This window comes from Zootoca vivipara, chromosome 5 (genome assembly GCF_965207765.1).
Source record: "Zootoca vivipara chromosome 5, rZooViv2.hap1.1, whole genome shotgun sequence".
In the NCBI taxonomy this organism is placed as follows: domain Eukaryota; kingdom Metazoa; phylum Chordata; class Lepidosauria; order Squamata; family Lacertidae; genus Zootoca; species Zootoca vivipara.
Window position 1 is genome coordinate 53,336,985 of NC_142588.1, and position 21,685 is coordinate 53,358,669.

Consider the following 21,685-nt stretch of genomic DNA (forward strand, 5'->3'; position numbering starts at 1 on the left):
TACATATACCTTTTTACACCAATTCATGTTCAATTCAATGATTATATCCAAACTATATTGCTGATTTACTCCAGAAGGTGCAGGATAATGCGCAGCATATTTGACTAGCCTTCTTTAACAGTTACCTGAGACTTGCATTTCTAATCGAGATTATTCCAAAGGGAGCACATGAAGCAGAGTGCGAACTATTTTTAAATGCTGTCAGTTTTCTGTTTGAGTAACGTTTTCCTGTTCCCAGATGAGGCGTTGGTTGAAATAGTGCCCACGGAGGCAAAGCAGAACAAAGCATGTGCACTAAGTGATCACATTTATTTGAATATTTTTTGTGTGTGTTCTAAAATTGGTTACAGAATAAATACCTGCACCTTATAACAGGAAGTCCACTTTTTTTTAATACAAAGTGCTTGTTAGAGGAAGTTGCATCAACGAAACACAGGAAGGAATGTGCGCATCTTGACACACACTTCCCTCCTGGAAACTAAAACAGATTTTTTTTTTTATTTCATTTTTTAAAAGTTTCTTTTCCCTTTTTTTGTGCATTTCATTTCCTGCCATTGTGTATTTACAAATCTCTGAAAGAAGAAGGAAAAAAAATGCCAATATGCACAATACGTGGTCTTTTAACACAAAAAAAATCAGCCTTTTTTAAAAAAAATCTACAAATGTCATTTCTTAATGAATCAATGATAGAAATTTTCTCCTCTTAAAAAAATGGGAGGCGAAAAAGAATTTTAAAAAGCAAAACCAAAAGAGCCCAGAGACTTTGAAATAGAAAAGGATCATCTGTCCCTTTAAAAGTTTTCCAAACCGGAAAGTAGCAATGTCACATGATCCAGAAATAGATGCTTGATTGATATCCTTGTTAATTTCTCCCCACAGCTTCCCCCACCCTCCCGCCCATCCTGATACAAAGGAAGATTTAAAAAAAAATTAAATTAAAGACAGAGATGACAGCAATGCCCCTCTCAGATTCTGGCAAGTGGTAGGGAATAATGGAAATGGGTTTGATTTAAAAACGACGACAACAAAAGCTAGATTTAAAAAAAAAAAAACCTTTCAAAAAATCAGTAAAGATTCTATCCAAACCAGATGGTTAACTGGTGACATAGTGTTTGGTGGAAGGCTGACCATAAACTCTATAGAAATCCTGGCGTCCATGTTGCTGAGATGCATCAATCCATTCTCTCACTGCCAATCCCGGAAGCGACTGAGGTACGGAGGGAGCAGGTGGGAGGGGGTGGGAATATTCCTGCGACGACACTGTCCATGGAAAGTGGCCTGACCGTGGGTACGGTTGATGCCCGCTGTGATTGGATACTGAGGAACAGTAACAGTTGTCCACCGAGCAGACAAGGATTTTGCGCCCACCATACTGAGACAGCACAGACTGCTGAGATGATGTGCTGTTGGGGTAGTGAGAAGGGTTGAACATCGAGCCAGAGTGAACTGGTTGGGGGCCACTGGGAAGTCCTACTATGTGCTGGGTGGAGCTACAAGGCACCATGGGTTGTGCTGACTGGCCTTCACCAGCCGAAGCCCCCTGGCTCACATACTGGCTGGCCACAGGTCCCGAGGAGGGCTCCAAGAAGCTGGCTTCCGGGAAAGCTGTGGAGTGCTTGCGCTTCTCGGCTCCTGAGTTACTGACACTGCAAGGGTACATAGGGATGCTCTGCAGGAACGGCACCGAGGTGCTGAAGGGACCTGAAGGAAACAGAGAAGACAAAGTGCTGACACCTTGAACAAGAAGGCAGCCCTCTTTTCCAAGTTCCGTGAGCCAACTAGAAGCAACCACCACCACCCCAGCAGAGATCCAATTGCCCAGTTTTCCATGCAACAATATAGGCCCCGGCAAAGAATGTCAAAGGAAGGTCTGACCTCACAACCACATATTAAAAAGCACAAGAACACAAGCTGGGGGAAAGAGTCGCCAATCATTTACAGATTTCCCTGGCATTTTGCTCACTGTTCTCTTAGTTCTTCCACTATGTAAACAAACCCGACATGGAAGTAAGTTAAGGGGTTTTGTTTGAGGATAAACTCACCAAGTACTAAAAGTAAGAGAATGATCTTCGGAGGCATGTGGAACCAGCAAATCTGTGACCACATAATGTCCTCTATACAGTAATCTGGCAGACAAGACCTGCATAGGGCCAAACACTACAGAAAAAGGCAACATTCTAGACCTTTCCTGTTTTAGAACTCAGAACTGCCTGCCAGTCTTCAGTTCTTACACTAAACAAATAAACAGAAAATACAAGTTTCACAAAATGGCATATCCACAGTCTAGTGCCAAAAATCTGAAGATGGTGCTAATATGCATTGCTTCTTGTATTCGCATAATTGAGTTGGAAGTGTTTTTGATGCAGAATCTGGCTTTTGGGGAAATATCCCAGGAGCTCAAAGGTTACGCTTTATAGCCACAACCCTTTAACCCAGGCATCCCCAAACTGCAGCCCCCCAGATGTTTTAGCCTACAACTCCCATGATCCCTAGATAATAGGACCAGTGGTCAGGGATGATGGGGATTGTAGTCCAAAACATCTGGAGGGCCAAAGTTTGGGGGTGCCTGCTTTAACCATTTCCCTAATTTTCCCACCCCCTGGCCTATTCCAGCCACACAAGGTATAAGGTGAATGTCTGGTTGTATTAAGTGTCCTGTGCCAACCAAGAATTATCTCACACCCTGCTTGCTAGGCAAGTCCAGACTTGGGATGCTCTGTATCATTAGGGGAATAATTTAGCAGAGTCCAGGGGCTAAGAAACCAAGGGATAAGGGGGTGGAGAGAACTACAACACTTGGAGACGACAAAGCTGAGATGGATTCTCACTGCAGTTTCTTTGCCAGGTGATGCTTAATGTGCAATTCAATTTTTCAAATCCACATATGGCTGAAAATCCAGACCAGGATTTTAAGGTACTCTGGTGGTGATGTCAGCCAAGCAAACACCAAGAAACCTCTAGAGCCAACTAGTGTTCTATGAGCTCTGCCATTTGTTTTCCCAATCTCATATTCATACCTTCTGAGATGTTGCTTGCTCCCTCTGCCTGGAAGATCATTACCTTTTTGACCCATCAAGCAATCTCTCCTCAACCTTGTGTCCTAATGATATTTTTGATTACAGCTGCTGTCCTGTCTAGGGCTAATGGCACTGAACTGCCAAACATCTGGAGTGCTTTGGGTTGGGGAAAGTTTCATTAAACCACTGTAACTTCTTGTTCCGCAATAGTCGTTCTTTTCTCTCTCTTTTTGAACCTCCTGCAATAGTTAGCAATATTTCCACCCTATTCTTGGTTTTTCTGCTGTCCAGCCTTGTGCTTGCCCTGCACTTTTACACCCTTCGGCAAAACTAGTTGCAGATCAATGCTCATATTTAGTAGCTTCTCGAAGGCTTCTTGATCATCAACTTGGAATATAAGACATTTTCAGCATAGCCTATTCTCTTTGCAGACTCAGAGAATCAGGGAGCTGACTTCAATTCCCCGATATCCCTAGATTTAAACCACCTTTGACAGATTTCCATTCGGCTTATTCTTCAAAATTCCCAGAGAAGGAAGCTCCATCTCTGCCAAAGGTAAATAGATTTACTGCCAAACTGCTTTTAGAATTCAGGAGGGTTCTTCACCCTCCACCCCCACTTTCAATATTTATCCTAGATTTGGAAGGCTGCAATTTGAACCCCCTGCTTCTTATCCTAGCCTCACACTGCAATCCTATACATGCCTGCTCAGAAGTAAGTCCCGTTGAACTCAGTGGGACTTACCTCCATGGAACTGTGTATAGCCAGGGGGCTGCTGCTGCTGCATTCGTCCTTGGGCATTCTTTCAGTGGGGAGGGGCACGGCATGCCAGGGGTAGGCGGCACCAAAGGCAAAAGTGGGCAGAGCAATGGGTGTGACTGTCTACATTACAGCCACACAAAAGCCAGAGCTTTCTCTACAAATAAAACACTTTATATGCCCAGCCACACCTCTCTCCCTCCGGGCCAGCAAGAGGCATTTTTGCACTTCAAGTATATACTCTACCTAAGCAGAAACACTAAAATAAAATGTGGAGGGAGGGAGGGCTATGGGTGGGGGCAGAATCCCAAGTGCCATTAGAAAGGTCTGGAGGGCCACATCTAGCCCCCTGAGCCTAAGGTTTCCCACCCCTGAGGATTGTGATCCTGGCATACAGCCTATTCACCTCCTTCTTCACAACAGCCACTATTTTGGGTGTCAAATCTAGTTCCCTATCCGAAGCCTTCTTTGTGTCAAGCTCAGCTGCGTTATCTTTTCTTTGCATGCTTAACCCACGGACACGGACACACACACACTCCGAATCCCTTTCGAAAATGGAAAAGCACTCCAGCTGAAGCCAAACTACAGCCAACTTATAGAGCAATGTTTTCCCCTCCCATGTGTTGCCAGTTACTGCAACCCCAAAGTGAAAGTGTTTTTAAGAGGGGGGTTGACAGGAGTACTATCTTTGCTGAGTCATAGTCACTCTGAAAACATAGCATGTACATTTAAGGTTTCTTACAGAGAGTAATAAGAGCTTTCCTGACAGGCACTGGGATTGTATCTGGACACACAGAAAGAAATACAGAGGAAATACAGAGACCAAAAGACGATGGCTGTGGCTGAAAACCTATGCCATGTTACATATGAGTGAGCCCCTGAAAATGCCGCAAGCAAATACGCTTAAGAATCAGACTAAAAAGTTGCAGACCCTGTACAATTTGTCAATTGAAAGTAAGTCCTTCCCAAAGATTTAGTGGACAGTACTTCCAAGTAGAGCAGGGCTGCAAGGGACAGTGAGAAGTCAGAGGCAACACTGTCTATTGGGGCAGGAGGAAGAGAAGAAGAGGCGTCTAGCCTGAAATATCAAGAGTTAAAGGTTGCAAACCTGGACATCATGTGTTTCCCTAAGTCATGAAAACACATCATCCAAGTATTTCCAAGTGTAACACCCAACTGTTACTTATTTGAAAGACAGGTATCAAAAACAAGACAAAGAAAAAGAAAAACCTTCCTTCCTATTCTGAGACCATAAATTGCCCCATGGTTACTCTGGGATCAACCGCACTGCAGGAATAAGAAGAATTACCCTTAACAAACTGCCCTTTCTTTTTAGGATCACTCTCCTCTGCTTTGAAAGCCATGTGCCTAGGGGCTGGGGAGGCTCAAGACAGTCTGATTTATTCCAGAACTGCTACTTTCTACTTCACTTTTATATATATAGAAGAAATTACATGTGACTGCAGAATTGTATGGTTTTTTTTTAGAATTTGCCTTAGTCTCAGGGTAGCTAACTGGTGACAAGTAATGATCAAATCCAAAGAGACTGATCTTAAACAATAACATACAGCAAAAACAAACTTGGCCCCTGAGAAAACCATTGCATGGAACATCCCTACCTTTCCCACCCTCACCCTTTCAATGATATTTGGATTTCTAGTTCAAAGCACGACTTTGACCAGCAACATCAAGGCTGTGTATCGTATACAAAGACAGATTAGAGCATTCCCTCCTGGGTTCAGATGTGCCTAGAAGATGGAAGGGTCAAGAGAGGCATCACTCACCTTCCAGAAGCTTCCGCAACTGTTTTTCCTTCTTGGCAATCTCATTCAGGAAGAGCTTGGAATTGAGGTGGCCAATCTTGGGAGGGGGCAGGCTGCCTCCTGTGCAGTTTTGGGTCCTTAAAAAAAAGGGGACATTATACTACATTACAGACTGAAGTACTGTACTGACTTTCCTCCTTCTGCAGATTGTAATTCCCTTCTGAGTTGGGCCAACTGGTTCTTTCCTTGACTTTGTGTCGTGCCACATTACTCGCTTTGATTCCATCCACCACTACCATATTCTCTTTCAACATTTTCCTGTCATAAATACTGATCAAAATTACCTAGTTTCACCAACACAGTTTTATTTTATTTTTATTTTGCATTGTGGGTGGGGCTACAGAGCAGAACCCAATGCTATTAGAGTCCCCCCCCCACTTCACATACACACTTAGCCTACAGCTAAGTAACACAGGACCCACAGATAAGACAGAAACATGACTTGAGTGCAGTTCAAGAAGATACACTCGTTTAGAGGTGGGATTTGGTCAACTAGATTCTTACAAAGTGTGAATAACCCGTCTTGCAGGTTAGAATTGTCCCTGAAAATGTTGTGCTGATTTTCAACTGGATTTCAGTTCTCATTTAATCTCCCTCCAATTCATGAAAATATACCTTTAGTACCAAGTATTTTCTCCCTGTGGAAGTGGCTAGGCATTATAATCTATTTCTCTCTCATCCTTCTTTCAGGAAAGCTGAACAGAATGTGCATCCTAATTCTTTCACAGTAAAAAAGGCTTCTTTTCTTCTTGTTTTCTCAGCACTGTGCTGAGCTCTGGCCAACATCCTCCTTAAGATATAACCACTAGAATTCAGCAGTAGTACCTCATCCCTATTTCTAGCAAGACTGTAATGCCCCAATAAAGCAGCAGTTCCCAAACTCCTCCCCCACGTGATGACTTTTCTGTCTGTTGTAGCAATTGTAATGCTAGACGCTGTATGATTTTTAATTGTTATTTTTAAGGTAAGGTAAAAGGTAAAGGACAGTTAAGTCTAGTCAAAGGTGACTATGGAGTGTGGCGCTCACCTCACTTCAAGCTGAGGGAGCTGGCATTTGTCCACAGACCACCTGCGTAACACAACCTTTACCTGTTTGTTTGTTTTTAAGACATGCTGGGGACCACCTGGATGAAGTAGACCACAGTCTGGTGGAACTCTTATCGGAAGGTTTCCCAAATGCCATGGGAGGAACAGTAGCTTAAGATGTCTACAAAACACTCCTTTTGATACCTATAGCTCTCCCCAAAAAAGATCCTATAGATTAGCTGTATCATAGACATACACCCTCTTTCACCCAACCCCAGACTGCCAGGAAATCGATTTCTTACCTGTCCATTAAGATTTTCACCGACTTGGTATTCTAGGAGGCAATAGAGAAAATGGGATCAGAAGCTGCAAGTCATGCAGACCTCTTGTGGCACAGCAGCAGCACCTTTTCCCATTTCTGTAGATTTTTCTGTCATCTCCCCTGCACCCTCATTGATTTCATGTGAAGGGCATTCCTCTTACTCAACCACCCATCCACACAAACAGCCATACACTGTACTTCCCAGATACAGCAGCACTGTCTGAGAGAGGCCACAGCTCAGAGCAAAGCACACAGGTAGAGATCCCAGATTCAGCCCCTGCATCTGCACCAGAAGGATCTTGGGTAACAAGGCTAAGGCTGACAAAGCCAAGGCCCTGGATTCCAATGCCAGCCAGGGCTGCAGTACTGAGCCATGTAGGTCACTAGCCTCGGAACTATGCAGTTCCTTATAATGAACTAAAGGTAGATAAAGCTGAGCTACTTTACAGGTCTGTTGTAAAAATGTTGTAATGATAATATATGTAATCCACTTTGAAGTACTACGTAATGCTAAGCTGCTGTTACTATACCAAAGGTCTATTATTTGAGATTCAAACAACACCTTTGCATCCCTCTGTTGAATGGAAGCATCTGCCACCAGATTTCAAGCTCAGTCCTTAGCAGTGCACAACACCTTAACAAAAGCAAAATAAATGCTGCCACTTTGAGGAATTCTTCTGAGTAATTTATGGCTTGGCTCCAGTCCTCCAGGATAATAAAGGAGGAACTAGAAGGGCCATTTTCATTAGTCTTGTGAGTATGCTCTCTAAGGCAGCCAGGTGTGCCAGGCAGAAACTGCCTTGTAAGTCTTTAATTCAGATGATGATGATGATGATTATTATTATTATTATTATTGGAACTTCAGCTCCCCCCCACAATTATCAGCATCTTGATTCTAGACTTTAACGTGTCACTTTAGCTACAGTCCAGAACAAACCACTAACTCTGAAGCACAAGAATACAGAGGCTATTGCTTTCATTTTCCTCCACCACCCTAGCCTCATGTCATCTCCCTACTGTCAGAACAATGCCAACAAAAAAACTCTGTCCTCCAGTTCAAAGGCCATTTTATATAGATATATTTGCACCCTGACAAAAATAATAATAATCCATTTGCTACAGGCTACCACTCCAGGTTCTGGATATTTATTGAAGCACAATTAGGCCAACATTGGTGGATCAGCTCAGCTAAAGGGATATACTCCAGTAGGGTGTAAATACCCTGCCAATCAGCTGCTGAGATTTACTTAGAAAGCCTCTTTTTGACAGACAGCACTGTTCAAGGGGTCAAGGGCATGTCGTCTTTCTAAAATGAGGAATGGGCCATCTGGTCTATGTGATGGGGAGATTAACCCAAGAGGGGGTTGCTCAGCAATATCTTACACCAGAGCACAAGTTGAGATGCCCCTTGTATTCATTAGCCTGCTGTATGACATGACAAGATTCGGTATAAGAATCCAGAAAGGGAAACCTCTTGGGGACATGTCGGTGCCCCACCAGCTGCAAGAGAAATCTCCTAGTATGACAAAGCAGCACCTAAAATGGCATATTCCATCTTCCTGAACCTAAGAAATGTTGAGCTTTTTCCTGACAGAACTTTACTCCAAAGTAGTAACCATCCATATCTATATCATCCCCCTCCCCCAGCCTTAAATGCTTGGTGTTTCTTATGGCAGCTAGCACACCTTCCTAGTTTAATCCTTAACTTTGGGTTGCCAGATGCTCCTTATTCTAAATAACATTCCTGTGAGGTAGATTAGGCTTAGGGCTCCAGGCACTGCCTGGCCAGGCTGCCTTAGCTTCAGCCTGAATGCCTCATAATATGCATTCAAGGCTATGCCCTGAGATCTCCGCCAGCTCCACATTTCTGATAATGTGCTACTTGCCACCACTTCCTCCAAAGAGCACAGGGTAGCCTACACTGAGTTTTCCTATCTTCTCTTCAGAACAACTCTGTGAAGTGGGTTACACTCAGAGATGGTGAACAGCTCAAGGCCAAGGGAGGATCTGAACTTGAGTCTCCCCGCTATATGTTCAACACCCCTCTGATCAGTTCTTCCACAATTTAAGTATGACAATTTAAAATGTTAGAAGGCATACACATTTTGCATGATGTTCTTGAGTATCTACACAATAGTAGAAAACAAGAAGTAACCCTGACAAATAAACATTACTCCGTATCTCTGAGACCTTTCGGAAGATGAAACTACCCTGGGTTGAGCTCTTCCCTCTGAAGCTTGGTCACCTTTATGAGCTCAATTTAGCCACACAAGAGACAACATTCATGATGCTCTTTAGGCAAGTAAGTAGCTCAGTGTAGGGAATGAGTGGGACTCCCAAGTTGTGCCAAACAGTTAATTAATTCATGGAAGGTAGAAGGGGAATGCAGAAACTTCCATTTCTGTGGATGAAAGTGAAGATGTGTCAAGCTGAGGCATATGGCAGCTTAAACCGGCCATTTTGGGGGTTGGGGTTGTCACTTAAGCTCCAACTCCTTCCCTTATTCCTGCTGCCAAGTGACCCACCAGACCCTCCCCTTCCCCAAACACCCCCCACTTCATTCACCTTCATGAAGTTGATGTCCTCGGTCTTGTCATACATGACCTGAACGGAGCTGAGCAGCTTCTTGGCCTCCTGCATCCGCTCGCTGAGGTGCAGCACCTGGGCAGCATTCTCGTTGCAGAATTTTGCCTGGGCCTTGTCTAGGATCTCCATAGTCTTGCGCAGATCCTCCTCAAGGATTTGGTGCATCTTCTCATACTGCAGGCGGACCTCGTCCTTCAGCTGGTTCACCTTCTCCTGGTGGTATGGAGGGGGAAGAAATTGCCTCTTGTTAGCCTTCCTTCATACCTACATGCTGTATCTTTTGTGATTGAGGCTGGGTGGGGAGGATGCACTCTGAAACTAAATGACTGGTGTTCCTTTATGCAGTAGCTCTGCCTAGGGCACCTACCCAGGCTCTCAATTTTTTTTGAAGAACAAAAAAGCATAGGTTACTGACTTTGCTTTGATCAGACTAGGAGCGAGCCACAAGAATACAGAGTTGTTCAATAAAGGAACAGGATAGAGTGGCTATCTCGTTTCGAGGAAACTAGACTAGTAGCCATTGCAGAGGGAACACCAGGCAACCAGGAAGAGAATGGGGTATATAATAATTTGAAGGAGGCTGTGAGTGAGGACTCATGGTCTTTGTCACAGAAGAAGAAAGTGAGGTTACTTAAGTAAGGCACCAGGAGGGATAGGATGATGGGAACCAAACCTTGAGAGGTCCGTCCCTGCTCAACAAAACAAGGTCTTAAGATTTACAGCTGTATGGAGAGATGCTTGCACAGTCGGCCATTTTTGCTCTTTCTGCCAAAGACTTCACACCCTTGTGTCCTTTCAACTTTGGCTACTGGGTTTGCTTAGGAGCTACAGCAGGCAAGCTCCTTATAAGGTCATTCTGGTGGAATAAGGTCTCATAATCTAGGATTCCATTATTGCTATGCTGGCTGAAACTTTATCCCTTCCCAGTTCCTCTATCAAGGTATTTCCTTGACTGGTGGGTAATTGCAGCCCAGCATCCTTCTTGCGTCTAACACCGGGGAGGGCAGGGAAGAAGAGAGGAATCCAAGTTACTTCAACCAGCCGCTTGTCAGACTCCAACTTGTAGAGCTGCTCCTCAATGTCTTGTTCGCGTTCCTCCAGGCGGTCCTGCTGCTTCACTAGCATCTTCTGCAAGAAAAGGGACAAACAGAGGAAAGACAATCATAGTCAGAAAAAGTGTGCTCCAGAACTGGTTTACAAGTTACCTGGAAGCAGGGTAATTTTAAAATGACTTATGCATTACTGCTTTTGATGTAAATGTATCAAATGGAGTTTGCATCTCACACCTACAGTTGAGAGCCTTAAGTCACAAATGTCTTCTAGAACTCTTAGCTCTCACTCTTCACAGAAACCCATTGACTATCACTACTGCTTTGCTCCTCTTCTTGTGCAAGTGGGAACAACAAATAATGATGCCCAGGTTTAGCATTAATGTCCATGCCAGGAAACCCTCAAACTATGAAAGGAGGGCGAAGAGCAAAAGCTTGGCTTCACAATATGACTTGCTTGTAGCAAAATAAACCACTTTGAACAGAGTGTGAAGTCTGGCTTGGTTGTTTGTTTCTCCTGCTGGGTGAAACGGTGAAACGAGAGTCATTCGCTATCATGGATTGGCTGGAGGCAGAGGAGTAGTGGGAGGCACCAGCTGGAAAACCCCCAAGGGAAGAAGGCTCAGAGCCAGGGGACTGGGGGTGGGATGACTATGAGTGGTCAGACGGGGGGGGGGGGGAAGGGAGCAGAAGGAAGGAAGAAGGTGTCTAAAGGCAACAGGGTTTAGTGAGCAGGAAGAGCCTGGGGCAGAGAGCAGTCCTGATTCAGAGGCTGGAGAGGAGGAGGGCCAGGAGACAGAGAGGAGGCTGCAGCTAGCCCGCCCACCCCGTCTCTCAGAACACACACAGAAATGAAAAGAGGAGAGATTGTTGCATGCAGACACTGTCCCTGATTGCTTGGAAAAAACCCTGGAGAGGAGGGGCTTAGGCAGCTGTGGGACGGTGCGAACCTTCAGTCCTTGCAACTGCCTCATTGGGTGTCAAGACCTACTGGGAAGAATTGCTGGGATCACTAAGCCTGTGCTGTTTTGGTTTCTTTTTTAAAGAGTTAACATGGCCAACACTGTGTTCTTTGATCGCTGACCTACGTCTGACTCTGGCTCCTGACACCTGCATGTCCATGCTAAAGCAGAAACTATGGTGCATCGGGATGCCCACACATAGCCACTGTGACATTACAAGAACAAGGAAAGCAGTCTCCCTCCCCAAGCTCCAAAAAAAAAAAAGAATAAAGTTTCAAGAGGACACAGGAGCTGCCTTTTCAGGACCATCCTGTGTTATAAATATGCAGCATCCATCGTTTTCTGGCTAGTTCCCTACATGAGCTTTCAAAAACATACCCAGAGAGCTACAATGTCATGAGGAGAACTACGAGACTTCTTGATCGAGAAGTCCCCATCCCCTCAAGCCCCTCAAAAACTTGTTTTCTTGTTGGCAACAATTTTATTGTTAGCCACAAAAATAACCTAGGAAAAACAGTGATGGCCAATGGTGTAGCCAGTTTGGAGAGGATGGAGGGCCTGCACTCCCCACTTGGGAGATCTCCCTTTTGGTTTTGGATACCATGCTGGATCAGACTGAAGGCATATTCTAACCCAGTGTTTCTCAACCAGTGTGCCTCCAGATGTTTTGGGACTACAACTCCCATCACCCCTAGCTAGCAAGACCAGTGGTCAGGAATGATGGGAGTTGTAGTCCCAAAACATCTGGAGGCACACTGGTTGAGAAACACTGTTCTAACCATTAGCCCGTTCCCTTAAAAAGGCATCTCTGATCCCTTGAAGCCAGGGTAACGGGCAACAAATTAGCAAAATAATGGGCCTTAATCAACTAAATAGTTGCAGTGGCAGAAGCCCTTACAAGAATTCCCACTAATCCAATGGGAACTTCCTCCTCTACTCCCACTGCATGTGCTCCCCACAGTCCTCCGAGTCTGTTCTGGAAGGTTGGAAGAACCCCTAAAACAGATTGTGGAGCGCATTGGTGGAGGAGATGGAAATAAATTATTGTGGTATAAGGAAAATGCTTGCGCTGAGGAAACCATAATCTTAGCACTATGTTGAACAGAAGCCAATACACTTAAAAATAAAACAAACCCATATCTAAAACATTTTTAAAAAACCAGTCTCATGCTCTCTCAGTTAATTATTTCAAGGTTATTATTAACACAATGGGCAACACTGAAATATAAACAAGAGTTCGGCTTTCATTAAATGATGGAAATTTTGCTTGACTCAGTCCTGTTTGAGGCTTATATAATTTTCTCAGTTTTACCTTGTATTTAATTTTTGATATTTTTTATTATTGTCTTAATTCTTATAGCAATAAACCATATAGTTGATTGCCATTTTTAAGTACATTTTTTAAAAAAATGTACTACTGACACACCTAAGAAGACAGACATTGTAAATAACAGAAGAGTTTGACTCTGGTTATCAACAGCACGATTTAGGAAATGCCAAGAAAGTAAAACATTTTAAATTTATCTGGCAAAAGGGAAGGAAGGAAGGAGCACACTACGAAGCAACATGGAAGATTAAGTGGTGGAAGGAATATATACTACTGACAGTACAGCAACCAAAGAGACCAATAATATTGAAATGCTTATATCCCCCAGTTCAGGCCTCCACAGCTTGTGACCCATTTAGCCTAACTGGTACTCAACATCTTTTCTACAGAAAAAAACATGAATCAGTATACATGCTTGGTAGGTCACAAGTTGTGCAAGCCTGCTCTAGTGTAATATCAACTGAAGGTATCAACTTCCATGCTGTGCCCAAGTTTTAGTTAACTGCATTCACCAGGTTGGCTTTTCTGGGTCCTTTTCTGGGCCCCAGATATCAGATCTGGAGAAATGACCGAGGTGGGAGGAATAAAGCGGCACTTTTGACAATGGCACAATTAATGCATGGGGCAGAAATTAATTCAGACATAGCCATTTTCAGTACTTTCTGAAGAGTGGGGGAAGGACATTATTTATAATGGATCTTCACTGGTTTGGAAGACTAAGAGACTTTAGGCAAACATGTTTTTGGATGAGAAAGCTTTCTGGTTGACTTTATACAGCAGGGGAAGTTGATCTCATTTTGGCAAATGAGCTTTTTGTGATAATAAAAGATCCAGATAAACCAGTCTTGCAGTCTTTGCCTTCTGCATCAACAAATGTGTTTGGTGTATAATCTTAACAGTAAAATGCACACCTTTGTCCCAGATAACACTGTTCGGCTATGGTACCGATCAACAATTATTTCACATGATGATTAAGCTCTATCCAATTGCTGTGGCTATTGCTGATCAACTATCATGTGGATAATTGCAGTTTACCGGTACATGTTTGTTAAATTTGCACCTGCCCTTCTTCCAAACAGCCAAGGACATTTTATCCTTGCAACTGCCCTGTGGGGCAAGCCAGATTAAAAAGACAGCAATGTGCCCAAGGCCACTCAATGAGATTCTTGTCAGAGCAGGGATTTGAATCTAGGTCTCCCTGGTTCAAGCCAAACATCCAACCCGTTACATCACAGAGGCTCCCATAATCATAGTATGATGACTCACTAGGTTAATTAGGCAACAATGAAAGATCAAGGCACATCACAGGTAATAAATAAGATTTGTGGCACAGATCCCACGTAGCTTAAATAAGCAAGCCACGCTGTACAATTCAGCCTGCCTTGTGAAAAACCTCTTCCCAATTCCAAAGACAAAGAGAAAGCAGGGCAAGATTAAAGAGATCCGACACTTTATCCTGCGTGCCACATTGGCTGTCATATGAGGAGATAATGTTGATTAACATGGCTGTATGGATCAGCTCCTATCCATTGATGAGAAAACAACAACCACATCTGACAGCTGTTCTTCAGACAGCATGTACAGTAAAATCAAGGCCAGATTTGTTCCATGTGCTGTGACTACTGAACACACAGAACTTGGAATCCTGGAAACATGTGGGCATTGGAATATATATGAGGCAGGTAGGAGGCTCTGTCTTCCATAAAACAGGGGGAAAGAACAATCTATTTATTAAACTTGAAGCCCACTCCACCTCCACATTAGTCGCAGCATCTTACACATACTTCCCAAGAGAGCTCTTAGCCAGGCAGAGCCAGGCCTTCCACAAGCTTTCAGCTGTGGAGCCGCATCATGTGCTTTCAGGTGACTCTGAAGCAATCAAGAGTCTTTTTTTTCCAAAATAAACATCTATATATTTTGTTTCCTCCCCTCCCCTCCTGTCCATCTACCTACCCTTTTAGCCATCACATTGTATCGGCCAAATTCAGAGTGTGAGCCTAAAATGGCCAAGAATCATCTTCTTAAAATTTTCATTGAACAGCACACAGAAGAATTTGAGGTGCTTTATAAAACATGAGGGTGGGTGATAAGATCTGCTTGATTTCTTCAGGGCACAGGATGACATTCCCTCCACTGGGAGAAAGATGGGGAAATGCCTCTCCTAAGATGGCACCTACCACATATGACTTTTTTGGGTACTAATCTTTAAATTAATTAGCTTTTTTATATTAAAAAAATCTACCTGCCTAATCAGTTGGGGAAGCTCTTTTTTTAAAAAAGGTTCATCTAATGGTTAATCTAAAGATTAACCAACAGAGCATCTCCCGTATCAATGGTTGAGGAGGCAGTTAGGACACTGCATAGTTTACACTTTGTTGGAGAAGCACACCTTGCTGCTCCCCAATGGGAATAGGATTACTCCAATGTGTTGCAGCCCAATTTTCAATGGGCAGTTTAGATTATTTAGGGTAGGAATTTGGATTTATTTTCATGCAGAACACATTTTCCCTAATTAGATAACTTCTGCCGGATCTGATAAATATTTGCTTAATTTTTAGGGTTGGGGAACAAATGAAGGACGGACAGAGACATTGCCCACCCAAACTAGTTCAGAGGCCGCAGCAGAGTATTTATACAGACCCAAGCATACATAGACCTAGAGATACAGAAGAAGGCAAAGCCTTTTAGAACCAACCCTCCAAAATGCTCTCTCTCTCTCTCTTCTCTGTGGTAGCAAGCCTTACTCTATGCAAACGACAGTAGAACTGATGCCGATTTATTGGCATGCAAAAATCTCTCTGCCCATGCTTTTGGGGGAGGGCATTTGAATTTGTGTGTTGTTGTGTGTGCATTCAAAACCATTATCAGATGGGGAAAGCATACTCTGCCCTCAAATACCGAGTTCCTGTAAAAGAGAGAAGGGCAGAAAGCTGAACCTAACTGACCAATCCCAAAATGGCTACTCAGTTTGATTCATCTGCTCAACAGCTTGGCTTGGAGAAGCTGGTCTCCAGCCAAGAGCTGCTAGTACAAGATCGGTACTGGGCACCTCCAGATGCTGCATCAAGGGCACGCTGCCCACCACAGAGAGAGAGAGAAAATCCACAGACATTTGCCCTTAATTCTCTTTATGCACCTAATCCCCCTCAGGAAAAAAAATATCTGCCTAGTTTCAAACCTTTAATGAAAACAGGGGAATGACAGAACAGGAGGAAATGTTAACTGGTTAGGAGCAGGCAAGAGAGATTGTGGGGGGGGGAATGACAGCAAAGACCAATTTTGAGGGGATTATTATTAACTACCACTTGGGGTTTATAATCAAGTAATTAATTCTGGGTCTAGGCAGGGGGAGGTGGGAGGGGGATTAATTGCACTGCAGAGGAAGGCCACCATCTTCTCTTTAGGCAGTGAGAAAGAATTTGGTGTTTTCCCTCTGGTTTCCTTTGCTTTTACCTCAAGGTCTAGGGAACTTCAGAGCACCTTCCTGGGAGCGGTAAATGGCTGGGAGGCTGCAGCATGGTATATGGGAGTTGGGTGGGCTTTTGATTGTTTCATTGCCCTACAATAGGCACACTCACAGGCTCAATTTCTTAAGGAAGGAGGAGATCTGCCTACTCCAGTGCTTTTGAGGTTGCTGCTTCCCCCACCCTATTTTCTTCTGGAATGTTTTATCTAAAGTGCTGCTGCATTTGTGCACCGAGGGATTCTCAGGCAATATCATTGGCTAGTTAGAAATGAGAGATGCATTCTGCCTGAGCAAAGTTGCTCCGTGCAACCACAGCTGTTTTCAAGAGCTCAGCTACTTGGCTAGTTAATTAAGATAAGCTCTGCAAAAGCTGAGCTATGAATCAGTTAAGACTTGTAACACACACACACACACACACACACACACACACACACACACACACACACACAGGGAGCAAAAATGTTACATAAATAAAGGAACAAAGGGATTAGATGGATGCTGTCTGGCTATAAAATATGGTGGCAACTTGAAATGGGCACATACCTCCACTTTTAACATTTTTGAGCACATTTGAATTTTTAACACCTTTCTGGAAATGTGAGCTGAGAAAGGCAAATGTAAAAAAAATCCCTAGCCACGCTTCATTCACTTTCCTGTCAAGCACAGGGGCGAGAGGTGATACCGTACTTTCGCATCCACCTCAACTGTTCCTTATTATGAGGGGGCATCCCATGTCCGGAGAAGTCCCTGGTTCTCTCTCAGTTTTAAGAGACTGGTGCTTTGTGTAAGTACTCGCAGCATTTGTGACACTCAGGAGAGAAGAAGCTTTAAAATAGAAAATGAGAGAAGATTTAAAATAGAAAAGGCAAATGTTGAGAGGTACAAATCTGCAGCACTTGGGGAGTCTATTCCAGGCACCACTCTTCAGGCATCCCTGCCCCTAATGTTGGAGGCCATAGATAGAAGAGGGAGAATGTTTTGCAATGTAGTGTCTCATTTACCAGGGAACAAATGGTCCTCTGCATTTTGGAGGTCCCTTATTCCAGTGATAATATTGCATCCACATGTGATGCCGGGGAGGAGGAGATTTTGCTACAGGGACAATAGTTGTGTGACTGTTTTGCCCAATCCCTTACACAGTCTTCCTAGAGATGTGCACTTGCCTATGAGAAAAAAGCTGAGAGTGGTCTGAGACCCGATTTTCTTTTCATGAATGAAATGAACCTTTCACTTCAGCCCCTTGTATATCCTGAAAATCTGCTTCTGGGGCGAGGGACCCTTTGGAATAGGGTGGGGAACTGCAGATGGAAGAGGAGGGGAGAGATGGAGAAATGACTCAGGATCCAAGCCAGGATCCAGCCTGTACCAAATCCTTTAAATACAGTAATAATAATAAAAAGGCTCACCTAATGTGTGAGATGGGAAAGGGGAGAAAAGCCTTGCTCTGCTTTTCTATTTTAATCAGTATTACTGGAAAAGCATTGCAGAGGAGAAAATTACACAGCCTGAAATCAGATAGCTTCCATTAAAGAAAATAATTAAACATGATAAAGAAGGAAGTTCAGAAAATAGGGTAAGCAGGGCATGGGAAGGAGAAGCGGCATTGCTGATCACTAATATCACAAGAAACACTGTATTACCAATGGCATCCCCACACATTCCCACAGGTACATTATTAGGTGGTATTCAACTAAGCTTCACTTAGCGTGCACCCACTGAAATGAATGGACCCAACACATTAATTTCAACAGGTCTACTCTCAGTAAAACTTTGCTGAATACCACCCAAAGTGTTTTGACAGCTCGGGAAAATACTGTTGTTGCATATGAAGCACAAACTCCAAGGAAGATACATGAACTGTGGGCGATAAAATACACTTAGGTCACCCCTACACCATGCATTTAAATCACTATTTTAAGCCATGGCTTCCCATAAGGAATCCTGGGAACTCTAGTTTGTTAAGGGTGCGGTGAGTTGTTACTCCCCTCACAGAGCTACAATTCCCACTTCCCTGTGAAGAGGGATTGATTGTGACAGGGATAGGGGGGTCTCCGAACAAAACCCTCAACAAACTATAAAGTCATGACTGTTAAGGTAGTACAATAGTGCCTTAAATATATGGTCTGGATGGGGCTTCACTGTGCTGAAAGGCTTCAAGAGTACTTCTGCATGAGTGGTTTTTAAAAGATCTGTGAATGTGCATTTGAACATACAAATTATTATGGGGTGGAGGGACTACATGAACAGTGTTATGTCAGAAACTCCTTTCACACCTTCAAGTCCCTTTTTACTCTTTTACCTCAGGTAAAAATAGATCACGCTTCCACATAAGGGGTATAATGACATGAATAAGAGATGTTTTGTTTTCTCAGGACAGCTTCTACTCTCACAGTCTGTGTGTAATGAATAGTTTTAGCTGACTGTTCTCAATAGTCCAATCTTGGTATTTCTGGGCCAGTATTCCACTTCTATTTACTCAATTTAAAATTCATATTTTTATCCCAAATATCCTCAGCTCAAGACATTAACACATATACCTAACATCCAACAATCACATTAAAACAGAAAATTCATTATAACAGATAACATAAATCAGAACTGGAAAAATGTAATAGCAACAGCACAGCACAATTCAATAGACAAATGTTCTCTGGAATAAGAAAGTTTTGTGTTTGCTTTTATTATTATTCTGGAAAGAAATGAGAGAAGCAGCTTCATGCTTTCCATAGGAGGGTAATTCCAGGGCCTTGGGACAACTATGGTAATTGTCTTCTTAATTGCCATTTAATTTATATAGCTTTATTCTAGCATCAAATGCTATCCCATTCATTCTGTTAAACCCTCTTGTGAGTGGCAACTTTAAAAAGTAGTCCAAGAGGCAGATGGGAACCTAGGGGCCGGATTCACCTATGGGGCCCCTGCCAGAGGAAGCCCTGTGCAAGAACTTCTGCTTGTGCAATGCGGCTTTCTATTTTCGTCCTTTTCCTTTTTCCCACTCCCTCCTCACATGTCACTGGAAGAGTCAGGAGTTTGCTTACTTTATGATGCACTGTTTTCATGTATCAATAGTCGAAGTGCTCATATTGACTGCAACAGGAAGGTAAATGGCGTTTCCATGTACTCTGGTTTCCATCATGGTGTTCCGTTGCACCAGAAGCAGTTTAGTCATGCTGGCCACATGACCCAGAAAGCTAGCTGTGGACAAACACCAGCTCCCTCTGCCTGAAGTGAGATGAGTGCCGCACCCCATAGTTACTTTTGCCTGGACTTAACCATCCAGGGGTTCTTTACCTTTAACCCTTTGCTCATACACTGTATTGATTAATAATTTAAAAAGAAAACAATGGGGGTCTACAGAATTGCCCCCCCATTTTGCAGTCCATCAGATTTGAATAATATACCGTGAACTGGCAATGTTGGCATCTTATAAGGTAACAAGGACACAGACTAAAATGTAGCACAAGAAAACTGCAACTTAGCAGGGAGAATCAGTTCTCTGATTTAAAGGACACTTGCTCCTGGGTAAAGACAGGCACCTTCCACATACTACCATTTATATAATTTAATATGCATTCCTACTTTTTGTTTCGTTGACATTTATTAGCATTCAAAAACTCAGAACCAGACCACAGATTATTATTATTATACAATGGTAATCAGCTATTACCACTGTGTGTGTGTGTTGTCTTTTTATACCACAGAATTGTGGTAATTTCCCCTTTACTGCTATACCAGCCAATCAGCCTAGCACTGCCAACCCTATAGGAAAAATAAGCTAGATGAGGGGCAGCTTGGACAACCTGCACATCACCAAATGTAACTTAATTTGCATATAATTTAATTAACACAAAGTACAGCAAGCCACAGCTGGTGCATACATTGCCCACAACCTTATTTTGGATCTGTGAATCAGGTTAAGTCTGGAAATAATGGTAGTGAAACTTCTTTTTATCAGTCTGTATGTTCCTTAGACAAACAGTAAACTTTGGGGAAAGGTCTATGTAAGTGGAGTGCTTCAGAACAGGCTTAAGAAACAAGTGGGTTTGCCTAAGGCTTGGCTGAGATTTCTACCAGATGCTCTTAATGTTATGTTACATCAGCTTTAGGCCTCAGAAATGTGGTATCTTCTAATTTATCTTGCCAAATTGAGAGCCAGATACTTATTTTAACGAAGGAAAAGCTGGAATTATCAGCGGTTAATAAGAGCCCCCTGGACTGTGCCAGCACAAAATTGCGGTGGTTTTGGGGTGGGGTGCTCATGCAGTATATACACTATTGGTTGCCCCACCCCAGCCCAGCCCTGCACAAAACAAGCTTCCTAAGTGCAACGGAAGGATGACATTGTGCACCCGTCAGCATCAGTCCCATTGCTGTACTGGGTGAAATCTCCCTTCTTAAGTTACCATAGCTGGTTCCCCCTAGCAACCAATGATACAATAGTGAACAGGAAGAAAGCAGACGCAATTCTAGTGTCTAAACACAATAGATTTCTGAATGAGGGGAAGTAGCATTCTACTTCCTCCGACAAGCTTTCGCTATTGGAGATTCCAGTCCAAAACTGACATGGACTTTTGAAATGGTAGCCTTTCCGTACAAATTCTATCGCTTACAACAGGACAATCTTGTCCACCAGAATGACCTGACTCCATCACTGCATGCATACATACCGTATATACTATTCAAGCTGGAACAGAATTAAATTTGTTCTAGCAAAAACACAAAGGGAAGCATAGCCCTAGCAGTGTAAGAAGTCTTAATTCTGACTGAAATTAGCTCACGTTTTTGTGAAATTAACAATTGTTTCATACTTGCTTCACAAAAGTTAAATTCATGTTGCTAGTGTCTTAGTTATCACTTTTCTTTTCACAAATGTTTGAGAGATGTGGAAATAGGATGATTCAGGCCTATGAGATGATTACATAAACCACATTTTATCCCGCCCTTCCAAAGAACTCATAGCACAAATGGTTACCCCCACCCCACTCCTTTTATCCTCACAAAAGCCCTGTGAGGTAGGCTTGAGAGACCATGTGACTTGCACAATATCATCCTATAAGCTTCAAGGCTGGGTGGTGATTTGAACCCACATCCCCTCAAATCATAGAAGCTTGCAGAAGATCAAAACGAAACCATCCTTGCGCCAGGAAGGGAAAACTCATCCCCACATACTAACACAAGGATTTACCTCAAGCTCAAGGTGGCAACACAGCTGTGCCTCACAAGTTCACAAGTGTTGTGAAATAAAGTGTTGAAAGCCTCTCTCCTGCACTTAGATAAATCCTAAATCTGAAATCAATGGCACAGCATAATGGTTTCTGGAAAATGGGGCAGAACAGATCGCTTACTTG

The 21,685-nt window shown here is 43.2% G+C and overlaps 1 protein-coding gene across 3 annotated transcripts in view; it reads right to left on the bottom strand.

Moving 5' to 3' along the window:
• Positions 1 to 290: 290 nt before the first annotated feature.
• The window catches only part of TRIM8 (tripartite motif containing 8), a 69,147-nt gene continuing 47,752 nt past the window's right edge, over positions 291 to 21,685 (bottom strand). For all 3 annotated transcript variants that reach the window (XM_035134111.3, XM_035134112.3, XM_035134109.3), the window contains exons 3-7: positions 10,566 to 10,661; positions 9,513 to 9,746; positions 6,928 to 6,959; positions 5,561 to 5,676; positions 291 to 1,701 (exon numbers count right to left, since the gene is read on the bottom strand). In XM_035134111.3, the coding sequence (XP_034990002.1) occupies positions 1,094 to 1,701; positions 5,561 to 5,676; positions 6,928 to 6,959; positions 9,513 to 9,746; positions 10,566 to 10,661 (1,086 nt within the window). In that variant the 3' untranslated portion in view covers positions 291 to 1,093. The remainder of the gene's footprint in view (positions 1,702 to 5,560; positions 5,677 to 6,927; positions 6,960 to 9,512; positions 9,747 to 10,565; positions 10,662 to 21,685) is intronic.